Source organism: Mirounga leonina, unplaced genomic scaffold (assembly GCF_011800145.1).
Source record: "Mirounga leonina isolate KUSES-001 unplaced genomic scaffold, KU_Mleo_1.0 Mir_82, whole genome shotgun sequence".
NCBI classification, from domain to species: domain Eukaryota; kingdom Metazoa; phylum Chordata; class Mammalia; order Carnivora; family Phocidae; genus Mirounga; species Mirounga leonina.
The window spans coordinates 38,927,458-38,952,761 of record NW_023270825.1 but is presented as its reverse complement, the minus strand read 5'-3'; the positions used below and the strand labels follow the sequence as shown (position 1 = coordinate 38,952,761).

Below are 25,304 nucleotides of genomic sequence, written 5' to 3'. Positions count from 1 at the left end.
TATGCTAAGTGAAATAGAGAAAGACAAATACCATATGATTTCACTCATATGTGGAATTTAAGAGACAAAACAGATGAACATTGGGGGGAAAAAAAGGCAAACCATAAAACAGACTCTTTATAAACTATAGAGGACAAACTGAGGGTTGCTGGAGGGAAGGTGGGCAGGGGAATGGGTTAAATGGGTGATAGGTATTAAGGAGGGCACTTATTGTGATGAGCACTGGGTGTTGTATGTAAGTGATGAATCACTAAATCCTACACCTGAAAGAAACTAATATTACACTGTATGTTAACTAACTGGAATTTTAAAACTTGGAAGAGGAAAAAAAAGTATATGGCTATATTTGTATATATATTCCACAGAAGCACCTCTGTCACATTTCTGATTATAGATTTGTTTGGAACAATTTATGGCATCTTATTTATTTTCTATTTATAATGTGTTCTAGCTATTTTATCCACCCTTCCATTCCTGCCTTTTGTTGGACTGATTAAGTTTTCTGTTTCATCTTTTTTCTTCTACTATTTTAAAACTTACACACTTCATTTTATTTATGTTGGTTACCCTTACATGTTTAATGCACATGCATGAATTCACATTTTTCCAACAATATATAAGTAAATCAGTATTCATTTCTTCCTCTACCTCCATCCCCAAACAAAAAGAAAGAATTTGGGTAAACTTTTTTTCCTTCATTTATCTTCCCACCTTCAACCCATATTGATCTCATCTGAAATTTTAGTACTAGATTTTAAAATTTTTGTAATTAATACATATTCAGAATTAATAAGTTTCACTAATTACTTTGGTTACCACTACATCTGTCAGTATGTATTAATTATGAATTAATGAAAGACAATCATATTTTTCATTGAGAATTTCCCTATGGACTATTTTCAGGAAGAATGGGGGAAGATGGAGATGTGCCACACCATAAACTAGCTTTCTGAGTGGTATGTTCCTTGTTTTTCATGAGCATCATGAACCCCCTGGAGTACCATCTATCTCTCTAACCCAAGATCCCATACTTACTGCTTCCGCCTGGAGACAGTCATCCCATTGCTGATGACTGCCCAAAGGCAGAGGGGATATGAGATGAACTGATATTAACTAACTTCCACTGAAGTAACCCAACCAATTACCCTATTTATTATCCTCACACTGATACCTTCTCCAAGAGTATTCTATGCAAGTCATGGGCCACAATTTCCCTCTTCAATCCAATCCTGTTTCCTCCTTCAGAAATATGTTTTTGGTCTACTGGATACAGGGCTTGGTTTGTTTGTTTGTTTGTTTGTTTGTTTTTGAGGGTGTGTGTGTGCATGCAAGCATTGGGGAGGGGCAGAGGGAGAGAATCTTTTTTTAATTTATTTTATTTTATTTTATTAGGTTATGTTAGTCACCATACATCATTAGTTTTTGATGTGGTGATCCACGATCCATTGTTTTCGTATAACACCCAGTGCTCCATGCAGTACGTGCCCTCCTTAATACCCATCACCAGGCTAACCAATCCCCCCTCCCACCTCCCCTCTAAAACCCTGTTTGTTTCTCAGAGTCCAGAGTCTCTCATGGTTCATCTCTCCCTCCAATTCCCCCTCCCCATTTTTCCCTTCCTTCTCCTAATATCCTCCATGCTATTCCTTATGTTCCACAAATAAGTGAAACCATAGGATAATTGACTTTCTCTGCTTGACTTATTTCACTTAGCATAATCTCCTCCAGTCCCATCCATGTTGATGTAAAAGTTGGGTATTCATCTTTTCTGATGGCTGAGCGATATTCCATTGTATATATGGACCATGTCTTCTTTGTCCATTCATCTGTTGAAGGGCATCTCAGCTCTTTCCCCAGTTTGGCTATTGCGGACATTGCTGCTATGAACATTGGGGTGCATGTGGCCCTTCTTTTCGCTACATCTGTGTCTTTGGGGTAAATACCCAGGAGTGCAATTGCTGGGTCATAGGGTAGCTCTATTTTTAAATTTTTGAGACACCTCCACACTGTTTTCCAAAGTGGCTGTACCAACTTGCATTCCCACCAACAGTGTAAGAGGGTTCCCCTTTCTCCACAACCTCTCCAACATTTGTTGCTTCTTTCCTTGTCCATTTTTGCCATTCTAACTGGTGTAAGGTAGTATCTCAATGTGGTTTTGATTTGGATTTCCCTGATGGCTAATGATGATGAACATTTTTTCATGTGTCTGTTAGCCATTTGTATATCTTCTTCAGAGAAGTGTCTTTTCATATCTTCTGCCCACTTTTTGACTTGATTATTTGTTTTTTGGGTGTTGAGTTTGAGAAGTTCTTTATAGATCTTAGATACCAGCCCTTTATCTGTAGTGTCATTTGCAAATATCTTCTCCCATTCCGTGGGTTGCCTCTTTGTTTTGTTGACTGTTTCCTTTGCGGTGCAGAAGCTTTTTATCTTGATGAAGTCCCAAAAGTTCATTTTTGCTTTTGTTTCACTAGCTTTTGGAGATGTATCTTGAAAGAAGTTGCTGTGGGTGATGTCAGAGAGGTTACTGCCTATGTTCTCCTCTAGGGTTTTGATGGATTCCTGTCTCACATTAGGTCTTTCATCCACTTTGAGTTTATCTTTGTGAATGGTGTTAGAGAATGGTCGAGTTTCATTCTTCTGCATGTGGCTGTCCAATTTTCCCAGCACCATTTATTGAAGAGACTGTCTTTTTTCCATTGCATGTTTTTTCCTGCTTTGTCAAAGATTATTTGACCATAGAGTTGAGGGTCCATACCTGGGTTCTCTATTCTGTTCCATTGGTCTATATGTCTGTTTTTGTGCCAGTACCATGCTGTCTTGGTGATCACAGCTTTGTAATATAGCTTGAAATCAGGCAACGTGATGCCCCCAGCTTTGTTTTTCTTTTTCAAGATTTCCTTGGCGATTTGGGGTCTTTTCTGATTCCATACAAATTTTAGGATTGTTTGTTCCAGCACTTTGAAAAATGTCATTGGAATTTTGATCGGGATGGCATTGAAGGTATAGATTGCTCTGGGTAGCATAGACATTTTAACAATGTTTATTCTTCCGATCCATGAGCATGGAATATTTTTCCATCTTTTTGTGTCTTCTTCAATTTCTTTCATGAGTGTTTTGTAGTTCCTAGAGTATAGGTCCTTTACCTCTTTGGTTAGGTTTATTCCGAGGTATTTTATGGGTTTTGGTGCTATTGTAAATGGAATCTTTTCTCTAATTTCTCTTCTACAGTTGCGTCGTTAGTATATAAGAAAGCAACTGATTTCTGTGCATTGATTTTGTATCCTGACACATTACTGATTTGCTGGATGAGTTCTAGTAATTTGGGGATGGAGTCTTTTGGGTTTTTCACATAAAGTATCATGTCATCTGCGAAAAGAGAGAGTTTGACTTCTTCTTTGCCAATTTGAATACCTTTTATTTCTTTTTGTTGTCTGATTGCTGTTGCTAGGACTTCTAGTACTACGTTGAACAATAGTGGTGAGAGTGGGCATCCTTGACATGTTCCTGATCTTAAGGGAAAGGCTCTCAGCTTTTCCCCATTAAGGATGATATTCACTGTGTGTTTTTCATAGATGGATTTTATGAACTTGAGGAATGTTCCCTCTATCCTATACTCTGGAGAGTTTTAATCAGGAAAGGATATTGTATTTTGTCAAATGCTTTTTCTGCATCAATTGAGAAGACCATATGGTTCTTCTCCCTCCTCTTATTAATGTGTTCTATCACATTGATTGATTTGCGAATGTTGAACCACCCTTGCATCCCGGGGATAAATCCCACTTGGTCGTGGTGGATGATCCTTTTAATGTATTGTTGGATCCTATGAGCTAGGATTTTGTTGAGGATTTTGGAATCCATATTCATCAGGGATATCAGTCTGAAATTCTCCTATTTGATGGGGTCTTTGCCTGGTTTGGGGATTAAGGTAATGCTGGCCTCATAGAATGAGTTTGGAAGCTTTCCTTCTGTTTCTATTTTTTGAAACAGCTTCAGTAGAATAGGTATTATTTCTTCTTTGAATGTTTGGTAGAATTCCCCAGGGAATCCATCAGGCCCTGGACTCTTGTTTTTTGGGAGGTTTTTGATCACTGTTTCAATCTCGTTACTGGTTATTGGCCTATTCAGGTTGTCAATTTCTTCCTGTTTCAGTCTTGGCAGCTTATAGGTTTCCAGGAAGGCATCCATTTCATCCACATTGCTCAGTTTATTGGCATGTAGTTGTTGACAATAATTTCTAATAATCATTTCTATTTCCTTGGTGTTAGTTGTGATCTCTCCCCTTTCATTCATAATTTTATTAATTTGGGTCCTTTCTCTTTTCTTTTGGATAAGTCTGGCCAGTGGTTTATTGATCTTATTAATTCTTTCAAAGAACCAACTTCTAGTTTTATTGATCTGATCTACTGTGTTTCTGGTTTCTAATTCATTGATTTCTGCTCTAATTTTAATTATTTCTCTTCTAATGCGTGGCTTAGGTGTCGTTTGTTGCTTTTTCTCTAGTTCTTTAAGGTGTAGAGTTAGTTGGTGAATTCGGGATTTTTCTATTTTTTTGAGTGAGGCTTGGATGGCTATGTATTTCCCCCTTAGGACCGCCTTTGCAGTATCCCATAGGTTTTGGACTGATGTGTTTTCATTCTCATTAGTTTCCATAAATTGTTTAAGTTCTTTGATTTCCTGGTTGACCCAAACATTCTTGAGCAGAGTGGTCTTTAGCTTCCAAGTGTTTGAATTTTTGCCAAATTTTTTCTTATGATTGAGTTCCAGTTTTAGAGCACTGTGGTCTGAGAATATGCAGGGAATAATCTCAATCTTTTGGTATCGGTTGAGACCTGATTTGTAACCCAGTATGTGGTCTATTCTGGAGAAAGTTCCCTGTGCACTCAAGAAAAATGAATATTCTGTTGTTTTAGGGTGAAATGTTCTGTAAATATCTATGAGGTTCATTTGGTCCAGTGTGTCATTCAAAGCTCTTGTTTCTTTGTTGATTTTCTGCTTAGATGATCTGTCTATTGCTGAGAGTGGAGTATTGAGGTCTCTACAATTAACGTATTGTTATCAATATGACTCTTTATTTTGGTTAACAGTTGGCTTATGTAGATGGCTGCTCCCATGTTAGGGGCATAGATATTTACAATTGTTAGATCTTCTTGTTGATAGACCCTTTAAGAATGATATAGTGTCGGGGCGCCTGGGTGGCTCAGTCATTAAGCGTCTGCCTTCAGCTCAGGTCATGATCCCAGAGTCCTGGGATTGAGCCCTGCATCAGGCTCCCTGCTCTGCGAGAAGCCTGCTTCTCCCTCTCCCACTCCCCCTGCTTGTGTTCCCTCTCTCGCTGTGTCTCTCTCTGTCAAATAAATAAATAAATAAAATCTTTAAAAAAAAAAAAAGAATGATATAGTGTCCTTCTGTGTCTCTAATTACAGACTTTAGTTTAAAATCTAATTTGTCTGATATAAGAATTGCTACCCCAGCTTTCTTTTGAGGTCCGCTGGCATGGAAGATGGATCTCCATCCCTTCACTTTCAGTCTGGATGTATCTTTAGCTTCAAAATGAGTCTCTTGTAGGCAGCATATGGATGGGTCCTGTCTTTTTATCCAATCTGCAACCCTGTGCCGTTTTATGGGAGCGTTTAGGCCTTTCACGTTGAGAGTGATTATTGAAAGATACGAATTAATTGTCATCATATTGCCTGTGAAGACCTTGTTTTTATAGATTGTCCCTGTAAATTTCTATTGTATATCACTTTTGGGGTCCTTCTCCTTTTATAGAACCCCCCTTAATATTTCTTGCAGGGCCGGCCTAGTGGTTACATATTCTTTCAGCTTCTGCCAGTTGTGGAAGCTCTGCATCTCTCCATCCATTTTAAATGAAAGCCTTGCTGGATAAAGTATTCTTGGCTGCATGTTCTTCTCGTTTAGTACCCTGAATATGTCTTTCAGCCCCTTCTGGCTTGCCAGGTCTCTGTGGATAGGTCTGACGTTATTCTGATGTTCCTCCCTCTGTACGTAAGGAATCTCTTCCCCCTAACTGCCCTTAAGATGGTTTCCTTGGTTCTAAGATTTGGAAGTTTTACTATTACATGCCGGGGTGTTGGCCTGTTTTCCTTGATCTTGGGAGGGGTCCTCTCTGCCTCTAGGACACGAATGTTTGTTTCATTCCCCAGATTAGGTAAGTTCTCAGCTACGATTTGCTCAAATATATCTTCTAGTCCTCTCTCTCTAATCCCTCCGGGATTCCAGTAATTCTGACATTGGAACGCTTCATGGGTCGCTTATTTCTCTGATTCTATTTTCACAGATTTGGAGTTGTTTTCCCTGGCCTCCTCTTTTCCCTTTTTATCTATTAAATTGTCTTCCAGGTCACTAATTCATTCTTCTGCCTCACTTACCCTAGCTGTTAGATTATCTAGATTAGATTGGATCTCATTGATAGCATTTTTAAATTCTGCCAATTCAGCTTTCATTTCTGCCCTTAGAGACTCTACATTGCCATTAATTGATTTCTCCATTCTAGTTATTGTCTTCACAATTGCTAGCCTGAATTCCATCTCCAACATCTTGGTTGTATCTGCATCCATTTGTAAATCTGTGGCATAAATCATAATCTTGGAGTCTTTCCTATTTGGGGGGTTCCTCTTCCTAGTCATTCTGTTGATGGGTGGTTGAGGGAATGTATAGAGTCCAAATTATTGACCAGAACCCAAGCAAGATGCACCTGTTTTCTAGGGACCTTAGGGTTGCTGGCCTTTTGTTTTCCCAGCCTGTCTTCTGGGGAAGGGGCCTGGCACGCTGTTACTCAGGCAACCCTGTTTGGGCAGAGTTGCCCTGCCCCCCTGTAGCAGGGGATGGGCTCAGTGGGAACCAGTTTTTTGTGGCTTTTGTTCTCTTGCAGTTTTCCCTGGCAGCTTTCCACGTCTCTTCTGGGAGAGCAAAAAGAGACCGTTTCCAACCCTCTGCCTCAGAGCGGAGAGATTGCAGTCTGTTCTTCAGTGAGCTCTCCAGGCCACAGTCTCCATTTCTGTCCCTGCTGCTATAAACTGCAGCGTCCTGGGTTGTGCGCCCCTCCACAGCACTCCCAGTCTTGCGTCCAGGTCGGGGCACATTTCTGCCTTTTGTGCTTCTAGAACCGCCAGCTGCCCCCAGTTCGCAGGCCTGGCCCTGCCACTCCGGTTTCCGTCTAAAGTCCTTTCCCTGCCGCTACTGGTCTGCGAGTCTGTGCCCCGTCCCCAGCGCGGTAGGCTATTGATCACCAGCGGTGTAGGATCCCCATGGCCAGGCTCCCTCCTGCTGCCGTTTATCCTCTGGTATCTGCCCCCTGAATCACAGCTCCCGCTTTGTACCTCGAAACCAACCACCTGCGATCTCTTGTTTGTAGAGATCCAGATCTATCTTCTTACATCTCAGGCTGAATTCGTGGGTGCTCAGAGTGATCTGGTAGGTATCCAGCTCAATTCCAGGGACCAGTTGGAATAGGGACCCCTACTCCTCCGCCATCTTTTTTCAAATCCTCTCTACCCCAAGAGAGAGAATCTTAAGCAGGCTCCATGTCCAGCACAGAGCCCAATGCAGGGCTCAATCTCACAGCCCTGAAATCATGACCTGAGCCAAATTCATGACCTGAGCCAAAATCAAAAGTCAGCACTTAACCCACTGAGCCACCCAGGTGCCACTGGGCTTGATATTTTTAAATATCTTTCCTATTTTTAAGAGTGAGAAGGCTACAGTATATGTTCAGGCTGCCATACTGAAATTCTTTTAAGATTTTTAGATCTTGAGGTTGTAGTAATGGCTGAGTTAATATATTTATAACACATACACACACACAAACCCATGTTCTAAATGCAGTACATTCACTATCTCATTTAATGCAAGCAAATATTTAATTTATACTATTAAAAAACAAATGCCTACCTGCATGTTGTTTTCTTTCTGTCTAAAGTCAATATTGGCAAGCTTTGCCTGCTTCATGGAACTTTCTTCTTTTTTATCTAGGTTATTAAATTGTACAACTTCAAATGAATTCCAGAGATAGAATCAAATATTATGCCCAACATTCAACCTAACCTTGTAATTTAAAAAATTAAGTTACATGAATATTTAATTTAAATTAAAATATAGAAATATGAAATTTCTACATAACTCTTAATTCCTCACTATATAACAGTTATTACAATAAGCATGAATGTAAAATGAAAACCAGCTTACAAAATTACATCTTTATAATAAGGAACCCAAAGAAGACTGGAAGAAAAAGAACAGCTAATGGGGTTAAACTAATACAATGTAGGTTAATCTAATCTGCAGATTCATTGAATGAAACATGATCTTAGTGACTAAGTCACAAATATTAACACAAGTCTGCTACCCACTTTAATTATACATATTGATAACACAACTCCTCAAATGAAAAATGTATTATTATTCATCCTCCTCTGACAGCTGTGCAACCAGACCAGAACACTTCTTATAATATCTTGTGAGTGATTTCTCTCTCAAAGAAAAAAACAGAGAAGAGGCATATCTTGCTTGCTTTCAGAAAGAAAGTGGTACTTTCCTGAGTCTACTGGTCTCTAGTATTGTCTGTTCTTGCTTACCCCAAATGATAACAAAATTGCTTCTATTTCTTCTATGTGTTTGCAGAGAAAACTAAGTTTTTAAATAATTAACAGATACTGTACCTATAACTCTTGGTTCTGAAGAATGCATCTTCATTAGTCTGTCTAATTTCTGAGATTCATATGGAAGAAATAATTGACTGTTTTGAGGGGTTTTATTCAATATAAGTGCAGGTTGTTCATCTTTTTCAAAAAGTCTAAAGAGTGAATTACATTAAATATTTAGTAAGCAAAAAAGTAATGTATAAATAAGGCTAGAAGAGATATTTATAGGCTATATAGTTTAAACTCATTTTGCATACAGTAAAACTGAGTTCCAAAATTTAACAGATCTGCCCAATATTATTAAATTACTTACTGGCATCACAGCTAAAACACACTTTTCCTGATTAAGTCTAGTACCCTTCTCAGTATACCACACTCTCATTTTTAAAACATAATCATTTTAAAAAAATTTCTAAACATGTCAAAAACATTTAAACCAAAGCTTTATCCACAAATGGCGTGCTGTAGATTTCAGAGTACTTCAAACTTTAAAAATAACTATTCAGAAACAAATCAGCTAGTATGAATCCAGAAATCACTAAAGCAATATTATAATCATAAATATGTCTTTTAAGTTTTTTACTGGAAGAAAAAAACTCATTGAATTTTTCCTAAATTAAAAAAGTAATTTTAATTATTGATAGTTAAATAATTTAAATAATGGCATCATTTATAATAACTATCAAAATAGACATTGAGTAAAAATGACTAACAGTTACATAAGTTCCTCTCAATGTAGAGGATTTTTACAGTATTAAAATGTTGTCAATGAAGTGAAATTCTAATCAATTTCTTCACAGAATTAAAGACAAATTATGGTTGTGAGAAATACGTGGGGGTTGGGGGATCAAGGAAATAACAGATCCAAGGAAGTGGGTCTGAGAAATTAACTTGGGAGAGGAATGTGTTGAAAAATCAGGACAAGAGCAATGGAGCCTAATGAGACAAATTTAAGAAGAGTTTAAAAAGGTACAGGCAGAAAGAGAAAAGGTAGAAATTTTATCAGAAACAGCAACAGTGATACACCTATTTTTCTGTCACACAATAACAGACAAAATCAATCTTTTTTAAAATGCCTCCACCACTGATGTCTCTTTTAGCACCATTAGGATGAAAGACAAGGCCACAGATTCAGCAGCATTTTGACTCATCTTCACTCTCTGTGGCAAAATAAGAACTGGTCAAGCTGGTGACAGGGGTGATAAAAAGGTAAATACAATGCTGTTCCCACAACTGTTCCTCTGTTTTACTCCTACTAGTGATCCATCATTAAAAACTGGATGAAATGTACAATGACAGGCTATAAGAGAGCAAATGTGCTACTGCTATCTTATTTCTCTCTACACATTATCCTTGGCCTTACTAAATAACAAGCATATTTGAATATTAATCTATAATATTTAAGGGTAAAATCAATATTTTTCAAGAATAAGCAGAAAATAGCCTGCATAAAAATGTATATAGATATACATATGAATATATGAATATTGGTGGCTTGGGATAGAATATAGAATATAGCGGGGCGCCTGGGTGGCTGTCGTTAAGCGTCTGCCTTCAGCTCAGGTCATGATCCCAGAGTCCTGGGATCAAGCCCTCCATCGGGCTCCTTGCTCCGCGGGAAGCCTGCTTCTCCCTCTCCCACTCCCCCTGCTTGTGTTCCTGCTCTCGCTATCTCCCTGTCAAATAAATAAATAAAATATTTTTTAAAAAGAACACAGAATACAGAATCAAATGCTTAGATGCAGAATAACTACTGACATAAAATCCCATTTTAAAGTTTACCTAGGGGTGTCTGGGTGGCTTGGTCAGTTGCCCATCCAACTCTTGATCTTGGCTCAGGTCATGATCTCAGGATCATGAGATGGAGCCACAGGTTCAGCTCCATGCTCAGTGTGTAGTCTGCTTGAAATTGTCTCCTTCTCCCTGTGTCCCTCCCCCCCACTCGTGCATGCTAACTAAATAAAATCTTTATAAAAAATAAAGTTTACCTATACCTTTCTTTCAATTCCTTTATCTTTTCTATATTTTTATTTTTTTCTTCCAGAGTTTCTGCAAGATTCTTAGTTTCATGGAGTCTTGCAATCTGCTAAAAAGAAAAATGACAAAGCAAAACAAAATAATTATCTGTGAAGCATTAAGGAACATATGCTTCATCTTAACTAATGAATATGAGTTTTTCTATATAATCACAGGATTTATGTTTTTGTGGCATCAGCTATCTTTTAGTGAAAGTTGCTAAAACCGGGTCAAAATTAACAATAAATCATACTCCTTTAACTTTTCCTTACAACTCCATTAGCAAACCTCTTCTTTTTTAAAAAGTTCAGAAGCAAAGTAGATATCAATTCCCTATATATAGACATAGTTACCATATAGTTTAAAGGAAGTAGCATCTACTGTGTTATTATTAAAACGATTTTATTGTTATTTGGAACCTTATGCCTATGAATGGTTAATATATTTAACACAACTTTCAAAAAATTCAGAAAATTAGCTGTTCAATTTTTTTCTCAGAATTTGGAAATAACTTTGATGGGTTTTCAGTCAATGAAAGCCATTTCAGTAGAGGACAGTAAAAGTGTATTCAAGAAAATATCATGCACCATCAATCTTAAAGGCTAAACTAGTTCTAGACTAGTTCTATACAGATTACAGCCATAGATTTTCAAGATTAAATTCTTTAAACAATTTACTGTCTTGTTCTCTTTTTTGACAACACTGTTGTAGCCCTTTTAGTGCCTTTAAGTTCCTGTTATTAAGCTATATCTTTTACTTTATTCATCTTTTTTCAGCTGCCAAAGAAAAACTATCCCCTAAAACTCATAACTAAATATGCTCAGTACCTAAAACACATATTGGCTCCAAAGGTAATCTGAGGTAAATAAATTTTCTTAAGTCTTTCTCCATATTTAGGCTCTTTAGAAATAGCTCTTCTAAGACCGTCAGTTAACATAGCATTATACTTATACATTAGTACATTTATAGAAACATATTACAAAATATATACCTGGTTTAAATAATTAATTTCTATTTCCACTTCATCTACTTCTTCCTTCAATTCAGATGAACTTTTGGAATAATTGCTGGCATGTTTAAGAATATCTTGTGTTTTACATCTCATGTTAGCCCTTTTATGTTAAGGAACTATGTTATGCAAGTAAATTTTACATTTGTAATATATGTACCATTATCAGAAATAGTTAATATTATGTAACTTTATATATGTTCCATATAAACAATAAGCAATATTAATAACAGTATCTGAAAATAGAGGTAAAACTAATATAAACATTTGGCAAACTGACAAAGATAATTTATTGCTTACCTATGTTATACATTGAGCTTAAAAACTTTTCATCCAAAAAATGTTAGAATTTTTTCTTTTACTTAAATAGTTCACATAGTTTTTTGCTTTTGTTTTTTTACCCAAGTTCATCATGTCATTTGGCATGACTAATAATACATAATCAATTCAGGTCCAAATTTAACTTCTTGTGTTTCCATTGTTTATTTGTTCCAAAGACATTTAAAAATCCAACCAGGGTGCCTGGGTGGCTCAATCAGCTGGGTGTCTGAATCTTGATTTTGGCTCAGGTTGTGGTCTCAGGGCCATGGGATCAAGCCCCACAGGAGGGCTCTGCGCTCAGCAGAGCGTCTGCTTGGGATTCTCTCTCTCCCTCTGAACCTCACCCCCAAGAATAAATAGATAAGTAAATCTTTAAAAAATATTAATTATTTAATTAAATCCACCTAATTTCCCTTTTCTTGCTCTGTAAGTTTCATCAGTGCAGCCTGCAGGACTCAGAAGACAACTAGATCTTCTATCTGGGCTTTCTGCTTGAACTAGATTTATACCCAATTTCAAAGATTTTTTTTAAGATTTTATTTGACAGAGAGAGAGAGACAGTGAGAGAGGAAACACAAGCAGCGGGAGAGGGAGAAGCAGGCTCCCCACTGAGCAGGGAGCCTGACATGGGGCTCGATCCAAGGACCCTGGGATCATGACCTGAGCCAAAGGCAGCCGCTTAATGACTGAGCCACCCAGACACCCATATACCCAATTTCAAGTACAGAATTTCTCAGCTGTTAACAGACATCCTGCATAGTTATTAACTACTACAATTTCCTAAGTTACTCTACAAACCATTTAGGAGAACTTAAAAATTAATAGAATAGTAGTAGTGAACAAGAACTCCAGAGAAAATCTGTCTACTTAAGACAGAATAATTCCTACTCTGCCTTAAAATACATAATATATATGCTAGAACATAAAATTTCAGACGAACATTATTTATGATGCTATATTGTTATAAAAGTAAGTATCAATTAAAATTTTTAGATATAGACATTTAAATCTTAATCTTCAATTTTCCCTACCTCCATCACCTCTTCTTGTTTCTCACATAATCTTGTATCTCATCCCTTCCTACATCAAACTTCCTAAATTTCTGCTATACCTCGTGCATCAACCAACCTCTGCCTCTTCCCACTGAGAAGTTACAACACAGATAGGCAGGAAATAAACAACTAAAAACAGAATAAACTAAAACCTAAACATGAAGAGAGCAAGCAGCAAAGGAGTTAAAAGGATGATTTAGGATGAAGCAGAATGAAGTAAGGTAGAATGCAGGGATAAAGAAGATTTAGTATAAACAGTGGAGTTATAATCTGATAGGAAAGCATATGAAGGATTGTAGAGGTTGGAAGAGGATTAAAGTTCTAAGTTCATCATCAGGGAAGATCTCCTGGACAAACAGATGAGACTTAGACCAATTAAGAATTACTTAATCATCTAATACAATGCCACTGTATTAGAATTAATTGTTTACATGTCTGTCTCCCCTACTAAACTGTGAGCTCCTTGCAAAAAGCTCTGTAACTTCTCAAGGATTACCTGGCACAAGGTAGGTACCCAATGAATTTCTGTAGATGAGTAGATAATTGTGACTCACCTCCCCACCACCTTCCATCCTGATTTAACTGGAACTCTTTCTTTGGTAAGACAGAGCAAGATGACTTTTTCATTGGTTTGGTTGCTAAGATACACCACTTAAAGTCAACACATATACCACTTTATTCTCATTAAAATTGCTTGCTTCTCATCACATGCACATATATGAAAACTAATCCCAAATGACCTTTTTTTAATTTTTTAATTTTTAATTTTTTTAATGTTATTTTATTATGTTAGTCACCATACATCATTAGTTTTTGATGTGGTGATCCACGATTCATTGTTTTCGTATAACACCCAGTGCTCCATGCAGTATGTGCGCTCCTTAATACCCATCACTGGGCTAACCATCCCCCCCTCCCCTCTAAAACCCTCAGTTTGTTTCTCAGAGGCCATAGTCTCTCATGGTTCATCTCTCCCTCTGATGTCCCCTTCATTTTTCCCTTCCTTCAGGCTGCGATCTCTCTGCTCTGAGGCAGAGGGTTGGAAACAGTCTCTTCATCACCAAAAGATCTTTAAAGTAACTGCTGGTTTTTTAAATTAAACAAACAAAAAAAACCCCAAATCAATTTGTTTCTTACCAGGGAATCATAATAACAATTAAAATACAAAAACAATATGTATAATAAAAATTCTAGGTAGAAATATTTTGTGGATACATATGTAATGTCCATTTAGCAAGTGATGGAAAAGGAGCAGGCACTGAAAAACAAAATCATATTTTAGTTTGATTCATTATTCTTTTCATTATAAATAGATACCATTATTTAAACAACATATAACAAAAATATTAATACCTAGAAATTCCATAAAGATAGTTTCATTCATTTTTAGTTGTTCAGTACTTGCCAACACTCTATTTTGAATTTCTTCATGTTCTCTTTTCTTCTCATAATATTCATGTGAAAGGGGTGTTTCTGAGTATTTTAACTGATATTGCTTCAAAACATCCTTATACTGACATATATAACCATGGTACATTTTTCTGTTAAAATTAAAAGAAATGATGTCAATATAACAAGAATATATCTAAAAACTTTCTAAGTGTCACCTGTTAAAGTCTAACAAGTTAAACATAAAAGGCAAGTCAAATGCCAACTTATCCCTGTTTCCCTCAATACTCTCTGCCTTTCAAATTTTCCTTTACTCCATCACTTTTCAACTCTTTCCTCTTTCGCTTCACTACCTGAGTTATTCATTCCTTAATCCTCTCCAATTTAACTTTTACTCCCACCATTCCAAAGAAACTTGCCCTTTCCCCCCACCAAAAAAAAGGAAATGAAACTGCCCTTCCCAAGGTCACCAATGATCTAATTGTCTAATTCAGTGATCTCTTTTTATTTCTCATCCTAATTGATACTGCAGAACCTAGGGTTTTTTTTTTTTAAGTTTTTATTTAGATTCCAGTTAGTTAACATACAGTGTGATACTAGTTTCAGGTGTACAATATAGTGATTTCATTCATCACCCAGTGCTCCTCACAACAAGTGGACTCCTTAATCCTCCTAACCTATGGGTTAAATCACCTATTTAACCCATACTCTCACCTCTCTCCCCTCTGGAAGCCAACAGTTTGTTCTCTATAGTTAAGAGTCTGTTTCTTGGTTTGCCTCCCTCACTCTTTTATCCCCCTTTGTTCATTTGTTTCTTAAATTCCACATATAAGTGAAGTCATATGGTATTTGTCTTTCTCTGATTTTCTTCGCTTAGCATAATACTCTCTAGCTCCATCGATGTCATTGCAAATGGCAAGATTTCCTTTTTATGGCTGAGTAATATTCCATTGTATATAGGTACCACATCTTCTTTATCCATTCATCAGTTGATGGATACTTGGGCTGTTTCCATAATTTGGCTATTGTAGAAAATGCGGCTATAAACATTGGGGTGCATGTATCCCTTTGAATTAGCATTTTTGTACTCTTTGAGTAAATACCTAGTAGTTCAATTGCTGGATCACAGGGGAGTTCTATTTTTAACTTTCTGAGGAGCCTCCATACTGTTTTCCAGGGTAGCTGCACCAGCTTACATTTCTACCAACAGTGCAGGAGGGTTCCCCTTTCTCCACATCCTTGCCAACACCTGCTGTTTCTGTTGTTGATATTTGGGACTTCATCAAAATAAAAAGATAAAAAGCTTCTGCACAATGAAGGAAACAACAAAACTAAAAGGCAACCTACGGAATGGAAGAAGATATTTGCAAATGACATATCTGATAAAGGGTTAGAATCCAAAATATATAAAGAACTTATAAAACTCAACACCCAAAAATGAATAATCCAATTAAAAATGGGCAGAACACATGAACAGACATTTTTCCAAAGAAGATATACAGATGACCACCAGATACATGAAAAGATGCTCAACATCACTCGTCATCAGGGAAACACAAATCAAAACTACAATGAGAACCTGGTTCTTCCAATGACTTCCTGATCTTTATCCTCACTGAGGCTTTCAGTTTCTACTCTCCCCAGTTCACCTACCTCTATAACTCTGCTTTTTAAATTTTCAACTCTCTAAGCTGACATTTTGATAAGAAGTCATGTTTTATGTGTTAGAACTCTGGGCTCACCATCATTCTTTTTTTTTTTTTTTTAATTTATTTGACACAGAGAGAGAGACAGCGAGAGAGGGAACACAAGCGGGGGGAGTAGGAGAAGGAGAAGCAGGCTTCCCGCCGAGCAGGGAGCCCGATGTAGGGCTCGATCCTAGGACCCTGAGATGATGACCTGAGCCGAAGGCAGATGCTTAACCAACTGAGCCACCCAGGTGCCCCCACAATCATTCTTATATACTCCGTAACTATTTTATGAAGAAAATTTCAGCACTGTTTGGAGGAGCTCCTCCAGTCCAACTCAGGTAGAGGTGGATCGTCATCTCTTTGGGCACAAGTCTTTAGTGGACAGTTGATTCTTGCAAAAGGATATTAACTCTTCCTTCTCATTTGACTTTTGTTAACCTATGGGCCAAATTTAACCTGCCACCTGTTTTTGTATGGCCCGTGAGCTAAGAATAATTTTTGCATTTTAAAATTATTGAAAAGTCAAAATAATAATATCTCATGACATTAAAATTATATGAAATTCAAGCTATAATATCCATAAATAAAGTTTTATTAGACCACAGTCATTCATTTATATGGTGTCTAAAGTTGTTCTTGCATTACAACAGCAGGGTTGAGTATCAGCAAAGACTGTATAACCCATAAAGCCTAAAATATTTACTATCTGGCCCTTAATAAAAAAAAAAGTCTGGGGCGCCTGGGTGGCTCAGTCGTTAAGTGTCTGCCTTCAGCTCAGGACATGGTCCCAGGGTCCTGGGATCAAGCCCCACATCGGGCTCCCTGCTCTACGGGAAGCCTGCTTCTCCCTCTCCCACTCCCCCTGTTTGTGTTCCTTCTCTCGCTGTGTCTCTCTGTCATATAAATAAATAAAATCTTTAAAAAATAAAAAGTCTGCCAATTCTAATCTACAACAATGAAAATGTTCAATCCAGGTTCATTATAGGAAATATATTTTTAGATCCTCTTTTTACCCAATTCTTATCAAATACTTAGTTTCAAGAAATAATATTCATTGAAAATTTTCTAAAAATATATGGTCCTTACGTTCCTCAGAATTCTGTAAATTTTCTAAATCAAGACATACTATATGGGGAAATTTATTTAAAGATACTAAAATGATTATCTCATCTTAGCAGATGAGAAAACAAGAAGAGTTTTCACAAATGCTTTTATACTGAAAAAAAAAAACTAAGGATAACAGTATTGTACTGGTCAGCAGATCTGAATCTTCTGAATGTTTTAATTTAATATTCTAAACTCTGTCCCCTTTTGCAAAATAAAGGAGTTGAGCCCAAAACAAACTCTTATTCCTCTAAATGCACATTTGTTAATTAATCTCTCAGTTCTTGGGGAAATGGTCCAGGGAAGAGGGAAATACCTATTAGAAAACTAAGTCTGAGTCACCAGTTTCAGATGAAATTAGCATACCACATTTCTTATATACTCCACAGAGGGACTTTAGCAGAGACCAGCTTAACCTATCTCATCTGTTGCCAACAATACTAGTCTTCATGAATGTCTAGAATGGAAGATTAGGAGAAACAAGAAGCTGGTACCTCTATTTCCTTCAGTACCCATGATACCAGCAAATGGAGTCTTTTCTTTTATACATATCTGGTATTGAGTCAATTCAATCAACCTATGTGGTTGGTTTAAGAAAGACCTATTTTCACTTTAATATCTTTGGCTGCCTAAAAGAAGTCATCCACAACAAACACTATTAGAGAGGTACATATTTAAACTGCTTTGTTTTAGCCCCTCATAGAAACATTTTAATAATGTTTTATAGCCATGGCTTGCATTGAAAGATGTTTTAAAAAGAAGTAATATATATATTGTGTTTATTTTGGGGAGGCCACTGAAGATAACTGACTACCACACTGCATAATTCCCCTTTTATGGGAACTCAGGGGAGAAATTTCTCTCAAATCTCATTACCAGGAAAAACCTCTGCTTATCCTAAACAACAGAACTGGGCTCCTCACTCCTTCCTTCCTTCCTCCCTTCTTCCCCTCCCTTCTTTCTTCCTTTATTTCTTTTTTTCAGAGAGGACAGAGGAAAGTAGTCTGAATTGGGTTATGAGGTAAGATACCTCACCTCACCTCAGCCATTGAACTCACTTTGCCGGCTCTGAGTCTGTTCCAAGCTCTGGCTAAGGAGGCATCTCTCAGAACACTCCCCAAGAGTGGGGTCCACAGCATCTCCTGCCCAGTCTGCCCTCATGCAAAGTCCTGTTCTCTAGGAACTCACCTCCCCAAAACTCAGGGAGGACCCTGTTAGGGCTGCTTTTGAACAATTGAACTGTTTTTTAAATGAATAGTCTGAATCTCAAACTGATCACATTTCCACAATGACTTGACTACTACTAGGAATTCCAAAGCCTAATCTGTACCTGTATTTAACAAATGTGCAAGACCATGTAATAAGAATTTCTATCCTAATCAAAGGCTTCATCTTCCTACATTATCCTTACATCCCTATAGCCTTGATTTTTATATTTAGTTTTCTTTTAACACTGTGGTATTATACAAATTATTTCAAATCCTTTTTAGGTTGAAGCAAGGTCTAAAAATGACAAAGTAACAGTCTCTTTCACCAATTCCACCATCTGCCTATTCCTTGGATGATAGTGTACCCTAGCTTTCTCTTCTTTTTGCTCTATATATTTCCCTGGGCAATCTTATCTATTTCCATGATTTCAAATGCCAGTGAAGTCCAAATCTATTACTTTAGTCTCCACCTTCTCCTCTTAAGACCCATCTTTAAATATAAAGGGTACTGGAATCTAGATTTTGTATGTGTGTTTTTAATTAAAATATAAAAATTGGCATGATGTCAGCAAGATGACAGAATAAAATATCCCTCATGTGTATTGCCCCATCAAAAATAATAATTTAGCATCCATCCATGGACAAAAGTGTGTTTGTGGGAGCTTTGGGATCCAGGTAGAAAACTGTGAAATCCTGGTGTAGTCCAAGACTGAGGAGAGTCATTTTGAGAAGGCAGGCTCACATCCTGGTGGCTTACTCACTAACTGGTCCTGGCTATAGACCTGTAAACAGTTCAGTACCCCCTGAGAACTCAGCTACAACCCCATTTGGCTTTGGGTCTGTTACTAGCACCATACACCAAAGGACCCAGAAAGAGTCATGCCCACCCGTTTGTCAGGTAATAGATATACATACCTTAGTTCAGCTATGGACCCTGAAGTGACCCTGAACCAGCTCCAGTCCCTATATCTGCAGTATAGGAGCCCCTGGAGGTTAGACTGCCAAACTCATTCAGACTATAGATTCTGAAAGGGCCCTCTAACTGGGCTCTAGCCCATCGCAGCCACAGTCACCAAAGAGTCCTGCTCACACAGGGACCCAGCAGGAGATACTCCTGTCTGTGTCCCTGAAGATCCTGAAAGGGCCTTATCCTTGGTTCCAACCCCCTCACAGCCATAGTTTGTCAGCAGTACTGCCCTCAGTGGGAGTTCCCAGTGGAAGACACTCCTATCTGCACCCTAGTAGATTCTAAAATGCCATATACTTGGTTCTATGTCTCTCACAGCCAAAAACCATCAGCAGAACTGCCAGCCCTGGAACCCAAAAATAGGTACTCCTATATGTACCCCTATAGATCCTAAAAGGGCCCTATACTTGGCTCCAGTCCCTCCAGCTACAGTCAGGGAGTACTCCAGCCCACCCAGGGAACTGGTGGAAGACATGCTTATCTGTACCTTCAGAGCCAGGACTACAGACCTCAAGATTGTAGAATCTGAAACATCTCAGAGGCTCAGTTCCAGCCCCTCCTGGCCACAGTCTAGGGCCAGTCCTGACCACCCACAGATCCATCCTGTGACTAGGCAGTAGCTCTACCAGGTTCCTAAGTGGGAGCCACACCAGTCAACACACTTGGTAATAGGCCTGCTGACTGAGGACCAACTGTGGAACCTGAAGCGGACCTTTGTCCCAGCGCTATCTAACTGAATGAAGTACAGGAAGCATTCTCAAGCACCCAGGGACCAGAAGGATCATACCTGCCTGAGCCCCTCATAACAACCACACCAACCACAGATCACAATGTAGACAAAGTGACAGCCTCAAAACCAACCCTAACCCAGCATGACTGCAATTCTAGAAGTAATCCCATCAGTCTAAGAAACCAACAGGAGAAGGTTTTTACCTACCAAAACCAATCTGTAAACACTAAAAGAGATGTTTGTTCATTCAATAGCAAAGACACTAATGCAAGGCTACACAGATCACAAAGAACCAGGCAAATATGAAACCAGCAAAGGAAACTAATAAAGCTTTAGTAACTAACCCCAAAGGAATAGAGACCTACTATTTGCCTTCCAAAGAATTCAAATAATCATTTTCAAGAAACTCAATAAATTGCAAGAGAACACAGACAACTAAATGAAATCAAGAAAACAATGCATAAACAAAATAAGAAGTTTAATAAAGAAATAAAAACCATAAAAAAGAACCAAACAAAAATCCTAGGGGCACCTGGGTGGCTCAGTCGGTTATGCATCTGCCTTCAGCTCAGGTCATGCTCCCAGAGTTCTCAGATCAAACCCCACGTCAGGCTCCCTGCTCTGCAGAGAGCCTACTTCTCCCTTTCCCTCTGCCTGCTTGTACTCTCTATCTCTCTGCTAAATTAATGAATAAAATCCTTAAAAAAAAAAAACATTAAAAAATAGATACAGCTACATTAACTTGTTAGTGGATACACAGTATAAAAGATGTAAAGTGGGGCACGTGGCTGGCTCAGTTAGTGGAGTGTCTGATTCTTGATCTTGGGATCTTGGGATCTTGGGATCATGAGTTTGAGCCCCATGTTGGGGGTAGACATTACTTTAAAAAAATGTATTAAACAAATAAAGGGAACTTTAAAATAAATAAATAAAGCAAACACGTATAAAACTCCCACCCTTAAAAAAAAAGATGTAAAGTATGACATAAATAGCATAAAATCTGAGGAGGGGGACGTAAAAGTGTAGAGTTTTTATATGCAATTGAAGGTAAGTTGTATCAGCTTAAAATAGTGTATTTGTAAATGTTTTATGTTAACCTCATGGTAACCACAGAGAAAAAAACCTATAGCAGATACACAAAGATAAAGAGGAAGAAATTAAAGTATACCACTATGAAAAACAAATCACAAAGGAAGACAATAAGAGAGGAAGACAGGAACAAATGAATTTTTAAAACACTCAGAAAACAAATAAATGGCAATAGTAAGTCCTTATTTATCAATAATTACTTTAGGGGCACCTAGGTGGCTCAGTTTGTTGAGTGCCCAACTCTTGATTTCAGTTCAGGTCATGATCTCGGGGTTGTGGGATCAAGCCATACATTGGGCTCCATGCTTGGCGTGGAGTCTGCCTAAGATTTTCTTCCTCTCCCTCTGCCCATCTACTCTCATGCTCACACCCTATCTCTTTCTCTAAAATAAATAAATACATCTTCTAAAAAAAATAATTACTTTAAACATAAATAGACTAAATTCAAAAGATACAGAGCTGAATGGATTTAAAAAACAGGACCCAACAATATGCCACCTACAAGAAACTCACTTTAGCTTTAAGGACACACAAAGGCTGAAAGTGAAGAGATGGAAAAAGATATTTCATGCAATTGATAACCAAAAGAGAGAAAAAGTGGTTATACTTATGCCAGACAAAATAGACATTCAGTCAAAATCAGTCAGAAAAGACAAAGAAAAGTCTCTATACAATGATAAAAAGGTCAACTCACCAAGAAGATATAATAATTGCAAATATATGCACAACCCAACACTAAACCACCTGAAGCAAATATTAACATAACTGAAGAGAGAAAGAGCAATACTGGTAGAGGACTTGAATAGCTCACTTTCAACACTGGAAAGATTATCCAGACAGAAATTAATAAGGAAACAGCATACCTGAATAACACTGTAGATGAAATGGACCTAACAGCGTTATACAGAACATTCAATCTAACATTCCATCTAACAACACAAGAACATACATTCCTCTTAAGTACACATGGAATATTCTCCAGTAGAGATCATATCTTGAGCCACAAAGCCACCTTAATAAACTTAAGAAGACTGAAATTATATCAAGGGTCTTTTTCTGGCCACAATGATATAGAACTAGAAATCAACAGCAAAAGGAAAATGAAAAATTCACAAATATGTGGAAATTAATCAACACACTCCTGAACAACACTGGGTCAAAGAAGAAATCAAAAGTATCTTGAGTGCCTGGGTGGCTCAGTCACTAAGCATCTGCCTTCGGCTCAGGTCATGATCCCAGGGTCCTGGGATCAAGACCCACATTGGGCTCCCTGCCCCGTGGGAAGCCTGTTTCTCCCTCTCCCACTCCCCCTGCTTGTGTTCCCTCTCTCGCTGTGTCTCTTTCTGTCAAATAAATAAATAAAATCTTTAAAAAAAAAGTGTGTTGAGACAAATGAAAATGAAAACACAATATACCAAAATCTAGGGGATGCAGCAAAAGTTGTTTTAAAAGGGAAATTTATAGCAATAAATGCCTACATTAAGAAAAAAGAAAGACCTCAAATAAGCAAACTAACTTTATACCTCAAGGAATTAGAAAAGGAAGAACAATCTAAGCCTGAAGTTGGCAGAAGGAAGCAAATAAGAAAAATTAGAACAGAAATGAATAAAATAGAGAAAAGGAAGACAATGGAAAAAAAATCAGTGAAACAAAGAGTTGGTTTTTTGAAAAGATTAAAATATTTTGCAAACCCTCAGCTAGACCAACCAAGAAAAAAAGAGAGAGGAACTCAAACAGACAAAATTATAAATGAAAGAGAAGATATTATACCATAGAAATACAAACATACAACTGACACCATAGAAATACAAAAAGATCATAAGAGGCTATACCATGAACAATTATAAGACAAACAATAAGATAACCCAGAAGAAATTGATAAATTTCTAGACACATACAACCTACCAAAACTCAATCATGAAGAAACAGAAAAACTGAACAGATCAATTATTAGCAAGGAGATTTGAAGTAGTAGTAACCAAAAACCTCCCAACAAAGAAAAGCCCAGGACAAGATGGTCTCATTGATGAGTTGTACCAAACATTTAAAGAATTAATACCAATACTTCTCAAACTCTTCCAAAAAGCTGAAGAGGAGGCAACATGCTCCGACTCATTTTATGAAGCCAGCATTACACTGATACCAAAGCCAGATGAGAACACTACAAGAAAAGAAAACTACAGGCTAATATTCCTGAGGAATATAGATGGAAAAATTCTCAACAAAACACTAGCAAACCAAACTCAACAGCACATTAAAAGGATCATACACAATGACCAAGTAGGATTTATCCATGGGTTGCAAGAATGGCTCAACATACACAAGTCAATAAACATGTTATTCCACATTAATAAAGGATAAAAATTATATGATCCACTCAATAGATGCAGAAAAAGCATCTGGCAAAACTCAGCACCCGTTCATGAGAAAAACTCTCAACAATTGGGTATAAAAGGAACATACCTCAACATAATAAAGGCCATGTATGACAAGTCCATAACTAACATCACAGTCAATGGTGAAGAGCTAAATGCTTTTCCTCCAAAATCAGCAATAAGACTAGGATGCCACTCTCACCACTCCTAATCAATGTAGTACTGGAAATCTTAGCTATAGCAAGTATGCAAGAAAAGGAAATAAAGTCATCCAAATAGGAAAGAAGTAAAAGGGTCGGAGGGGGGAAAGATGGCGGAGGAGTAGGGGAACCTATTTCAACTGGTCCCTGGAATTGAGCTTGATATCCACCAGACCACTCTGAGCACCCACGAAACCAGCCTGAGATGTAAGAAGATCTGGATCTCTACAAACAGAATATCGTAGGTGGTTGGTTTTGAGGTACGAAGCGGGGAGCCGTGATTCCGCGGGCAGATATTGGAGGATAAACGGCAGCGGGAGGGTGCATGGCTATGGGGATCCTACACCACCGGTGAGCGACAGCTTCAAGTGCTGCGGACAGGCACAGACTCGCAGACCCGTAGCAGCCGGGAAAGGACTTTAGGGCAGCCCCCGGGGCGGAATCCCGGATCGGCAGGGTCCCACCTGAGCGAACTGGGAGCGGCTGGAGGTTTTAGAGGTACAAAGGGCAGAGACGTGCCCCGACCTGAAGGCAGGACTGGGAGCGCTGGGGAGGAGCGCACAACCCAGGACGCTGCAGTTTATAGCAGCACAGACAGAAACGGAGACAGTGGGGCCTGGAGAGCTCACTGAAGAACAGACTGCAATCTCTCTGCTCTGAGGCAAAGGGCTGGAAATAGTCTCTTCTGCTCTGACTCGCGGAAGAGACGCGGAAAGCCACCAGGGAAAGCCGCCAGAGAACAAAAGCCCCCAAAACTGATTCCCGCTGAGCCCATACCCCGCCACAGGGGCACAGGGCAACTGCGCCCAAACAGGGCTGCCTGAGTAACAGTGCCGCAGGCCCCTCCCGCAGAAGACAGGCTGGGAAAACAAGAGGCCAGCAACCCTAAGGTCCCTAGAAAACAGGTGCATCTTGCTTGGGTTCTGGTCAATAATTTGGACTCTTATACATTCCCTCAAACACCCATCAACAGAATGACTAGGAGGAGGAGCCCCCAAAATAGAAAAGACTCAGAGATTATGACTTATGCTGCAGATTTACAAATGGATGCAGATACAACCAAGATGTCGGAGATGGAATTCAGGCCAGCAATTGTGAAGACAATGGCTAGAATGGAGAAATCAATTAATGGCAACACACAGTCTCTAAGGGCAGAAATCAAAGGTGAATTGGCAGAACTTAAAAATGCTATCAATGAGATCCAATCCAATCTAGATAATCTAACAGCTAGTGTAACTGAGGCAGAAGAGCGAATAAGCAACCTGGAAGACAATATAATAGATAAAAAGGGAAAAGAGGAGGCCAGGGAAAAACAACTCAGAATCCATGAAAATAGAATCAGAGAAATAAGTGACACCATGAAGCGTTCCAATGTCAGAATCATTGGAATCCCGGAGGGAGTGGAGAGAGAGAGAGGACTAGAAGATGAATTTGAGCAAATCATAGCTGAGAACTTACCTAATCTGGGGAATGAAACAAACATTCGTGTC

The 25,304-nt window shown here is 38.3% G+C and overlaps 1 protein-coding gene across 1 annotated transcript in view; it reads right to left on the bottom strand.

Moving 5' to 3' along the window:
- Positions 1-25,304, bottom strand: part of CUNH14orf39 (chromosome unknown C14orf39 homolog) — a 163,699-nt gene that overhangs the window by 26,778 nt on the left and 111,617 nt on the right. The window contains exons 6-11 of the mRNA XM_034993380.1: positions 14,415-14,602; positions 14,277-14,319; positions 11,671-11,791; positions 10,658-10,749; positions 8,682-8,815; positions 7,915-7,991 (exon numbers count right to left, since the gene is read on the bottom strand). Coding sequence (XP_034849271.1) covers positions 7,915-7,991; positions 8,682-8,815; positions 10,658-10,749; positions 11,671-11,791; positions 14,277-14,319; positions 14,415-14,602 — 655 coding nt within the window. The remainder of the gene's footprint in view (positions 1-7,914; positions 7,992-8,681; positions 8,816-10,657; positions 10,750-11,670; positions 11,792-14,276; positions 14,320-14,414; positions 14,603-25,304) is intronic.